Genomic DNA, 11119 nt, shown 5'->3' with positions numbered 1-11119 from the left:
CCTAGACTAAGGGAACTGTCTTGGGAATTGTAATTTCGCATGTTGCTGAGGGGGGGACCTACGGTCCACACAAAGGCAAACAATTGCCCTTCACCTGTGTCGATACGGTCCAAGCAGGTAGGGACGTATCGAAGGGGCATCTGTAAGGTTTTCGGGCAATTCGGCCCTTTTGGAGAAACTCAGAGACTGTAAACTGACTTTCCAGCCAAGGGAACAGAACCAGTTTTCCCAGCAGGCTTGGCCCGCTGAGCTGAGTAGGGACATAAACACATAAATATTTGCAAACACCCCCCTAGGAGCTACAAGGAAGAAGGAGACAGACAACAAGATAACATCAAAACACAGACAAAGGGGCACGGGAATACACAGGAGGCTTGCATGCAAGCAGGACAATGGGATGGTCATAGCCCCATGCAGATGTAAATGACCTGGCCTCCACCAGAGCAGAATCCAATCAACACCCCATCAACATAGCAGCGATCTCCAGAGCAGATGGAAGTCTTTGAAAATCTTCAAGGGAGCTCAACCTCGTTATCTCAAAAAAACAGACTGGAGGCGGACCTAGGGGAGGTACTCCCATCTCGACAGGTCTGACCGGCTCAAAGGGGGCAGGACCAGCGGGAACTTTAAACCTTACCTTTTTCAATGCAAAAGGGGCTGGCCGACCACAGGACAAAGCCAGGTAAAACAATATAAAAGGGCTGTGTTTTCGATTGGGGGTCTCCTTCATTCGTGGCTCGACCTCTGCACCCCTGACTTGACCTCTGCAGCCTGTGACCGTAAGTACTCCGCAGCAGCTTACGAAACTCCCTTGACTTTAATAGTGGTTGAGGCTTTGGGGAAGGGAACTTGTTTTTGTGCCTTGTGATATTGCTAAAAGCTGTGTAAGCATAAGAATTTTCGTTGTGTCCGCTATATTACTTTTGAATAGACATAGTGTATATTAGAGCATAAGATTGTATTGTGTTTCTTCTGTTGATGATTTTGACCTGGGTTTTACAATAAACCTTGATTTGATGACAATTGGAGTCGTTTAAATTCTTCAATCTTTCACCAGCGACCTCTGACCAAGTCATTGTTAAAATACTCCTCACCTTAATTCCGGGTTCAGGAATCGAGGGTCATCTTGAGCGATTCACTCAGGACAGACTGCTGGTTAGGGAATAAACAGCAGTGTCCTATTCTCTCTCTTGGGAAAGCTACTCTAGTGGAGTAGGAACCGGGTGGCTGTTGCACCACCGGCAAGAGAGAGAATCACCTGGGTATTGGTAGGGGTCTGGAGATCTGTGTGATATAAGTCTCAGGCTGTCGGTTAGGAATAAACGGCAGGCTTGAATCAGTGCTCTCTTCAGTGGAAGTGTCCCAGTGCGACATCCCCTGGCCTCTGAAGTTTCAGTGCCAGCTGGAGAGAGACACACACAGATATTCAAACCCTCTACAACAGCGTGTGTATATGACGTAACTATTTACATGGGGCGATGTCAGGTGCGTCACACTAACAAGGTTGTACCATAACAAAACATGAATGCGAGAAAAAAAACAACTTGAACAGTGGTCCGGTCAGACGATATCTGGAACGATAAACAACAGCAGGTTATAATACAGAAGTGTTTGACTTTTTGAACGTATGAACAGCGTTATAAGTCCAGTCTAATGGGTGACCGCCTCACGAATAGGCTGGTCCTCAAGCCGGTTCAGCTGTGGAGATTTGGGTTCACACTGGTTCACCTTGGACTGTTGGAGGTGATGCTGTTGCCGAAGTCTCTACTTTTCCATTTGTTGTACTTCGTGCAGTGCTTGGTTTTTCATTCGTGCAAATATAACATTCAACATCTTTGTTAGTGTTGCCTTGGTTGTGGTTTGGTTCTGGTGGCGATGGAAGGGGCATGATCCGTGGCATCTCCACGAAGTCATCCTTGGGGACCAGTGGAGGATCCGGCGTGTGCGTACGGTTCAGTTGCGAGCGTGGAAGGCGGCGCAAAGCTCGCTGATTGCACCTAGGCACCAATCCATCCGCCCTGCATGCCAGGAACAAGGTGGAGTCTTTTTTCTTTTTATGTTTGTGGTGGACAGCATCTTGTAGCCGATGGGTCGTTGCCATCGAAGTAGCACCATCACTAATATCATGCAAGGCGATGACTGTGCCAGATGTGGAAGTTGGCCGAGACCGTGCACGCTGGTTCCGGCCACCTGCTGTGCCGGAAGGTCGACTCCGCAGAGAAACGTCGAAGCATGTCGCCTTGGAGAGGGAATTGTTGCTCGCATCAACGTCTGGCGATGGCGCGAATTGGTGTGTCCGTCTTGGACCGCCGGTGCTGGTCGCCACTGCCGACCCAGTGGGACTGCCACGTGATCCATTCCCTGTCGCCGTGGCATCCGCCGTCACCCTGAGCGTGCCATCACCGAGGCCGCGACACCGCCCGTCCGGAGCAAGGTCTGGCGTGCGCGAATCAGAGTCGGCGCTTGGCTGCTCCCCATCTGGAGTCCGGTCTGCCTTCCGTCGATGCTCCCCATCCGGAGTCCCAACAGGTTCACTGGAGGCAGCCGAGATTCCCTGAAGCTGCACTTCTGGAGTCGGAACATGCAGGAATGCACCAACCAGTGGAGAGGCTCGAGCCATCGAGGGTGAAATTGTACTATTTTCCAAAGAACATTCCGTTTCACTTTTCTTCTCAGGTACCTCATCTGTATCTTTGTCTAATGTACATGCCTTCATGGTCTCTGGGTCTGATTTTGCTGGGACTGGCATGGTCACAGTCTCTCTTTTACTGTTCTCAATTGCCCACATTATACTCCCCATACATAACTGCTTAATCACTGGGGTTAGTGTGGTACAATGGATAATCGGGTCGACCTTATCTGCATCTTCACCATTAGTGGAAAGCACACTTGGTTCACTTGAAACTGCTGCGGGTTTGAAATTCGTTATCTGGCTACTCGATGTCGGTGTCCTCAGGATTCTTGCTCCAATGTTCTGCTCATTTATCAGTGGAGTGTGTATAGGTTCAATGCAATTAATGTTCCCCTCAAGGTTTGAAGAGTCATTACTGACTAACTGCTGGTCTCCGAAGTTGGGACTTTGCGGCGTTGTGTTGAAGGGAGACATTTGTCCCTGCTGTAGATATGATTCAGGTTGTGTTATATCCATTACCTGAGGATCAATGTCTTGTCCATTTTTTCGATCCGTACTAAAACACTGGCAATTCTCAGTCTGCTCCTTGCAAGTTAAACATTCAATTAATTTCTTTAGCAAATCCTCAGCATCCTTCTGTGACCGTGCAGCATTATTAATCTCTGTTCGGCTATAATGATCCTGAAGGCCAGCGCATAAACCTTTTTTCTTCGGGCTTGGAAGAGGCGATTCCTTTGGCTTGTCTTCAGTTGGGCTTGAACAGTCTTCAGCGCTGTGCCCTTCATTGTAGCATGAGAGACCGTCATGGTCATGCTGCTGTGTAGTGGAGCATGGTAGGCTGTTATAGCCTTCTTGCTGTTCACGTGAGCATGGCAGACTTGCATCGTCTGCCGCTGGTTGGTCAGGAGAGGTTGCTAGACCCTTATGGTCTTGTTCCTGCAAGGACCGCACATTGGAGTCTTGCGTTGCTTCTATCGTGGAGGCTGTCCACGAGCTCTCTGTGGAGGCTTGTGACACTGGAGTCACTTCTGGTTCATGCGAGGACTGCGCTCTGGAGTCTTGCATGTTTTTTAGATCAAATAGTTTGGATGGGGTGGTGTTTGTGCAGTGTGTCCAGGAAGCTTTTCTAACACAGTATGTAGATTGTCCGACCAGAGGAGGGGCAATATTGGATTTAGTACTGGGTAATGAGCCAGGGCAAGTGATAGATTTGTTAGTGGGGGAGCATTTTGGAGATAGTGACCACAATTCTGTGACTTTCACTTTAGTAATGGAGAGGGATAGGTACGTGCAACAGGGCAAGGTTTACAATTGGGGGAAGGGTAAATACGATGTTGTCAGACAAGAATTAAAGTGCATAAGTTGGGAACATAGGCTGGCAGGGAAGGACACAAGTGAAATGTGGAACTTGTTCAAGGAACAGGTGCTACGTGTCCTTGATATGTATGTCCCTGTCAGGCAGGGAAGAGATGGTCGAGTGAGGGAACCATGGTTGACAAGAGAGGTTGAATGTCTTGTTAAGAGGAAAAAGGTGACTTATGTAAGGCTGAGGAAACAAGGTTCAGACAGGGCATTGGAGGGATACAAGATAGCCAGGAGGGAACTGAAGAAAGGGATTAGGAGAGCTAAGAGAGGGCATGAACAATCTTTGGCGGGTAGGATCAAGGAAAACCCCAAGGCCTTTTACACATATGTGAGAAATATGAGAATGACTAGAGCGAGGGTAGGTCCGATAAAGGACAGTAGCGGGAGATTGTGTATTGAGTCTGAAGAGATAGGAGAGGTCTTGAACGAGTACTTTTCTTCTGTATTTACAAATGAGAGGGGCGATATTGTTGGAGAGGACAGTGTGAAACAGACTGGTAAGCTCGAGGAAATACTTGTTAGGAAGGAAGATGTGTTGGGCATTTTGAAAAACTTGAGGATAGACAAGTCCCCCGGGCCTGACGGGATATATCCAAGGATTCTATGGGAAGCAAGAGATGAAATTGCAGAGCCGTTGGCAATGATCTTTTCGTCCTCACTGTCAACAGGGGTGGTACCAGGGGATTGGAGAGTGGCGAATGTCGTGCCCCTGTTCAAAAAAGGGACTAGGGATAACCCTGGGAATTACAGGCCAGTTAGTCTTACTTCGGTGGTAGGCAAAGTAATGGAAAGGGTACTGAAGGATAGGATTTCTGAGCATCTGGAAAGACACTGCTTGATTAGGGATAGTCAGCACGGATTTGTGAGGGGTAGGTCTTGCCTTACAAATCTTATTGAATTCTTTGAGGAGGTGACCAAGCATGTGGATGAAGGTAAAGCAGTGGATGTAGTGTACATGGATTTTAGTAAGGCATTTGATAAAGTTCCCCATGGTAGGCTTATGCAGAAAGTAAGGAGGCATGGGATAGTGGGAAATTTGGCCAGTTGGATAACGAACTGGCTAACCGATAGAAGTCAGAGAGTGGTGGTGGATGGCAAATATTCAGCCTGGATCCCAGTTACCAGTGGCGTACCGCAGGGATCAGTTCTGGGTCCTCTGCTGTTTGTGATTTTCATTAATGACTTGGATGAGGGAGTTGAAGGGTGGGTCAGTAAATTTGCAGACGATACGAAGATTGGTGGAGTTGTGGATAGTAAGGAGGGCTGTTGTCGGCTGCAAAGAGACATAGATAGGATGCAGAGCTGGGCTGAGAAGTGGCAGATGGAGTTTAACCCTGAAAAGTGTGAGGTTGTCCATTTTGGAAGGACAAATATGAATGCTGAATACAGGGTTAACGGTAGAGTTCTTGGCAATGTGGAGGAGCAGAGAGATCTTGGGGTCTATGTTCATACATCTTTGAAAGTTGCCACTCAAGTGGATAGAGCTGTGAAGAAGGCCTATGGTGTGCTCGCGTTCATTAACAGAGGGATTGAATTTAAGAGCCGTGAGGTGATGATGCAGCTGTACAAAACTTTGGTAAGGCCACATTTGGAGTACTGTGTACAGTTCTGGTCGCCTCATTTTAGGAAGGATGTGGAAGCTTTGGAAAAGGTGCAGAGAAGATTTACCAGGATGTTGCCTGGAATGGAGAGTAGGTCTTACGAGGAAAGGTTGAGGGTGCTAGGCCTTTTCTCATTAGAACGGAGAAGGATGAGGGGCGACTTGATAGAGGTTTATAAGATGATCAGGGGAATAGATAGAGTAGACAGTCAGAGACTTTTTCCCCGGGTGGAACAAACCATTACAAGGGGACATAAATTTAAGGTGAAAGGTGGAAGATATAGGAGGGATATCAGAGGTAGGTTCTTTACCCAGAGAGTAGTGGGGGCATGGAATGCACTGCCTGTGGAAGTAGTTGAGTTGGAAACATTAGGGACCTTCAAGCAGCTATTGGATAGGTACATGGATTACGGTTAAATGATATAGTGTAGATTTATTTGTTCTCAAGGGCAGCACGGTAGCATTGTGGATAGCACAATTGCTTCACAGCTCCAGGGTCCCAGGTTCGATTCCGGCTTGGGTCACTGTCTGTGCGGAGTCTGCACGTCCTCCCCGTGTCTGCGTGGGTTTCCTCCGGGTGCTCCGGTTTCCTCCCACAGTCCAAAGATGTGCGGGTTAGGTGAATTGGCCAATGATAAATTGCCCTTAATGTCCAAATTGCCCTTGGTGTTGGGTGGAGGTGTTGAGTTTGGGTAGGGTGCTCTTTCCAAGAGCCAGTGCAGACTCAAAGGGCCGAATGTCCTCCTTCTGCACTGTAAATTCAATGATAATCTATGATTAATCTAGGACAAAGGTTCGGCACAACATCGTGGGCCGAAGGGCCTGTTCTGTGCTTATTTTCTATGTTCTATGTTCTATGTCTTCTTTCATAGAGTCGGGAATGTTGAGCGGGACGTGGACCACGCTCTGTGTGGCAGCAGGGCGCTCTCCGTGTGCTTGCACCACTCCCTGTCTGTTAATGTCAGGCTGCAGCATCATCCGGTACTGATAAGTTGGGACGTCATATCTGCTGGATTGAAGATCCTCAAATCCGAAAAATGAATCCGCATCTGCGTCGGATTCAGTGTGGGGGCCGCCAATGTGCAACACGAAAGGTTCGTCCGAGTCATAGTCGTATAGGACCACGGAGCTATCATTGGGCTCGCGAGGTCCGGAAACACTGTAAAGATCGTCATCGAAGTATTCGAGGTCGGAATCATCGGCTTGTGCGTAGGTAACTGCTTGTCGGAGGGTTCTTCGGAGGTCAAATTCATCTCCTGGGTCAATTTGCGGCAATGTGCTGTCATTCCAGGTGAGGGAAGGTTGTTTTACAGCTTTAACAGATTTTTGTTTTTTTGATTTGGGACGTTTCCCTTTTAAATTGGATTTGGGACGTTTCCCCTTTAAATTGGTGCGGTCTGGGGCCTCTGACATCCTGACGCTCGGTATGTAGCACGTAGGAAGCGACTGTGCATGCTCAGATCGCTGTTCCTTTACCGATGGCCGCTTTCTTGACTGCGCATGCGCAGCATCTCGCGCATGCGCAAACGAAACTTCCGGTTCTGCGCACTGCTCGCGCAACTGTGCTAGCGTGATACCTTTAGCAAGATGGCCGCCAACCTCGTCCCAGCCCTCTCTCAGGCCCGGGATTTCGGCCTCTGAGAATTCGGGCTCCGGGATCCCAGCCACGAGGTGAGTACTGCCGCTTTTCTTACCTTTACTTGCCGATTGGATTGCGTTTTCTTCACAGTACTTGGAGAGTTTGTCCAGGACTGCCTGGTAATCGTACCTTTGCTGCCTCCTGAAGAACCTGAACCTTGTGAATATTTCTCTTGCCCTTGCACCGGCGATGGTGAGGAGAAATTCAATTTTTTCGCTATCATCCAGGTCTTGGAGTTCAGCTGCCACCAGGAACAATTCGAACACTTGCCGGAATCGCCGCTAGTTTTCGCGGAGATCGCCGTAGCACTGGAGCGGCTGCGGAACCGGGAGCTCTATCATTTTGCCTGGGCACTGCTGGTTGTCTGTGTACACTGAGGTATGCCGGCAGGTATCGATCCACTCCTGTACCATGTGGTGTTGGATGCTCTGGTGCACAGATGAGCCAACACAGTTGTATGTGGTACAACTCTATTTTATTTTAACTCTTATATACAGTTCGTTCTGGATACTCTGCACGTGCTGTCTCCCTGAGTGTGTCGTGTAGCAGGTCTGTCCTTGTCCTCCTCTCCAGCTAATACTGACCACCAGGTGTCGTGTTTGTGCTTTTATATCTTTCTGTGATTGGTTGTGGTGGTGTGTGTTCTGATTTGTCTGTTGGTGTGTCTATCATGATGTGTGTGTTTGAATATCATGACAGTATTCACACTGGGTTACATCTCAAAGTATATCAGCTACCCTCCAGTATCTTAGTCAACTGCCATTATTCATGTGCCAGCCAATCTTTGACTTTTGAGTGAGCACAATCCTGTCCTCAAACACTATCCACTTTTCAGGAATTGACTAATCCAATGTTGTCTGAGGGCCGAATTAGGGATATTTCTAGTCCACCCTACATGGCTCAGTTCAATACTGACTACTGCAATTACCAGACTCGAGCATTGGGAAAGAACTGTAGTTCTCTGTATGGAAAACATCAGGTGGTTGTGTGGCATACAATTTAATTCTATTGTATAGTTAAGAAAACAAATCAACAGCACTCAAATTGTTATCCTTTTATTATAAAACAGATAGTTGAAATGTATAGTGATACATTTTAAATTTCCAAATTGGTAACTGGAGTTTTGCTGTCTTAGGCAAGTTTCTTGCTAATTCTCTTGTAAGCAACACCGCTGCATGTGGAGGTCTGCCAGAAAAAGAAATGAAGCAAATTAGCAGATGCCCATTTTTCAGCTACCATATTGAGTTTATTTTCTAACTGGAGACACTTACCTCAACAAGATTTGCTCCATCAATTTCTGAAGTATGGTGATAGTTTGGAAAGTCACAAACTATCTTATTTCCTTCCATTTTAACTGTTGCCTGATTTTGAACGAAAGGAAAACTAGATTCAGCACTCAGTTGAGTATTTGTGATTTTGACATTCAATCTCATAACAAAATGGCACTTCCCTTATATATTTAGATCAACTAGGCCATGCGTTACTAAAATTAAAACCAGAAGAGATGGATTTACAACTCTTAAAACTTCTCCCTCGGATGAGAGATGCAGAGATGATCTTTTAAAAAAATAAATTTAGAGTACCCAATTAATTTTTTCCAATTAAGGGGCAATTTAGCGTGGCCAATTCACCTAACCGGCACATCTTTTAGGTTGTGGGGACGAAACCCACGCAAACACGGGGAGAATGTGCAAACTCCACACAGACAGTGACCCAGGGCCGTGGTCGAACCTGGGACCTCGGCGTCGTGAGGCAGCAGTGCTAAGCACTGCGTCATTGTGCTGCCTGCAGAGATGATGTTCAATACAGAATTTTAAAAGTGGATTCCATGTTTTGTCTTGTATTTTGGGGAGAAGCTAAATTATGTTGCGGCCCTCAAGGATAAATATTAGAACCATATCATTAATTTTAACTAGATTTTCCCTTTCTGTAGGCACTGGCTTGTATTGGAGCACCAATATACAGGCATTGCCCATCAGAACCTAGATAGTGGGTGGTCATTAAATATTTGACCATAGGATGCAATATAACTGAGCTCAATACTATCTTCACATAATTCCCATGCATGCAGATTACCAGTAGGTATTATTGAATGAAAATCTTGCCTGAACTTTCTCCCCTTTAGCCAAACATCTCTGGTCACATAGCTCAGCAGAAGCTAATAAAAGTGCACTTTATTAACAAGGGTTATATTCGGACTAAATGTGTTCCCAAGCAGAAATGGCTAACATGGCAGAGACCCGAACACTCAAGTCCACTTCCATCTGTTCAGGAGGTAGACCTTTTGCATGATGACTTTTTAAAAGTGTTATTTCTAAATGCTTTGTTTGCTCATAATATCTGACTGTTTAATTAATGGAATACTGGAATAAGCTCAACGCTTTCTGTACAGCACAGACATTTTCCAAGCTCACCTTAAATTTCTTGCCATCCATAGTTTCCATCTCTGATTCCTGGCCGATCACAAACGTGTTCTTCATGGTTTTACCTCCCGGATAAACTTGGGACCAAGTAAAATTATTTCCATTTTGGGTCACTTCTGTGATTACCTTGGCATTCCTTCCCTTCTCAATGGTATCAGCAGGATATTCTGGAGGTAAATAACTAGTGTATCAGGTTTGTTGTCGAATCCAACCTCCAGTTTCTTTGTATCTAAGCACATCTTTCCGTATTACAGAAGGTTGCTGCTTTTTTGGGTCATTCAAGTGCACCAAATAATTTTTCTAAGCTGTTGTTCAAATCCTTATCCAGGCCGTGCCTTTCATTTTGTCAGCAAAATCAACGTAACACAAGGTTAAATGAAAAGAGATGTTATTATTGAGAAAGCAATGGGTACTGATTAGAGCAGTAATGTCCGGGGTGGGGACATTACTAAGCTTTTGGTTCAATCTGATTTACACTGACTGGATGGATTCCAAAGCAAATTGGTCAAATTTGCAGATGAGTGGAGCAAAACGTGACAGGGCCAAACAATGAGAGATGAATCTTAATTCAGACAAGCATAAAATACTGCATGTAAGGTTGCAAAGCGGATGACAAAAAAGTATGATGTTGAATCGGTTGAGGATGAACGAGACCTCGAAATCTAAATTGGACTCCAACCAATGCAGGGCAGCAGTCAACAAAGCTAATACGCTGTTGATGTACAATAACTGAAACAATAGTTGAACAGAAGCTGTGATCAAATTAGACCCTCCCCAGCAACCTCTGGGGCACATTTGTGTTGAAGTCAGTGCAATATCTGCTGCACCTCGTGTTTGTTCGTACTTCCACCCAGTGACAAATCACCATTCACATTGTTGTATGTGTTCCTTGTTAGAAAGCTGCTTTAAAAAAAAATCTCAAGATCCTTTACAGTGAAGTTCAACTCAGTAAAGCTATTAGGACCAACATTAGCAGAATTAACATAATTAGTAACATCATTTTATTACAACATTATTTGACTAAAACTATTACAGTTAATTAGTGTAACTTACTCAGGACCTTCATAAACTCATCGTAGTTTTCCTGACTTGCAACTTCATACTTGCCGGAGAAAGCCATAATGATAGAGCTGGGATCAGGCACTCTGTGAGTTTGGAAATAAAGAAACCAGTGAATACAGTGACTAGCCTGCCTGTAATTTATACTCATGGAGCAGTCACACCCTTATGATTTATTAACCAAATTTTTATATTCATGTGTATGATATAAGGCAATGACATAATTTTTATGGCATAAAATGTACAATGCCCTGGAAATGTCATTGACATAGATGTCATTGTCCTTGATGCGAACTTCACTAAAGATGGACTCATCTATCTTTGTAAAAAGGTTGTAAATGCACAGCAGGGTAACTGAAGGACAGGCAAAAAAGAAAGTGCTCAGAGATGGTCCTTCATCA

At 45.6% G+C, this 11119-nt stretch overlaps 1 protein-coding gene across 1 annotated transcript; it reads right to left on the bottom strand.

The window, feature by feature from the left end:
• Positions 1–8278: 8278 nt before the first annotated feature.
• LOC140427445 (gastrotropin-like) lies at positions 8279–10817 on the bottom strand. Its single transcript, XM_072512967.1, has 4 exons — positions 10713–10817; positions 9651–9826; positions 8508–8597; positions 8279–8421 (listed from the first exon to the last, which is right to left on the bottom strand). Exons 1-4 carry the CDS (start codon positions 10777–10779, stop codon positions 8368–8370), a joined length of 387 nt encoding a protein of 128 aa, XP_072369068.1. The 5' UTR covers positions 10780–10817; the 3' UTR covers positions 8279–8367.
• Positions 10818–11119: the final 302 nt, after the last annotated feature.

Source organism: Scyliorhinus torazame, chromosome 7 (genome assembly GCF_047496885.1).
Source record: "Scyliorhinus torazame isolate Kashiwa2021f chromosome 7, sScyTor2.1, whole genome shotgun sequence".
In the NCBI taxonomy this organism is placed as follows: domain Eukaryota; kingdom Metazoa; phylum Chordata; class Chondrichthyes; order Carcharhiniformes; family Scyliorhinidae; genus Scyliorhinus; species Scyliorhinus torazame.
Note: the sequence above shows the minus strand (reverse complement) of the source record. Positions and strands in the feature narration are given on the sequence as shown.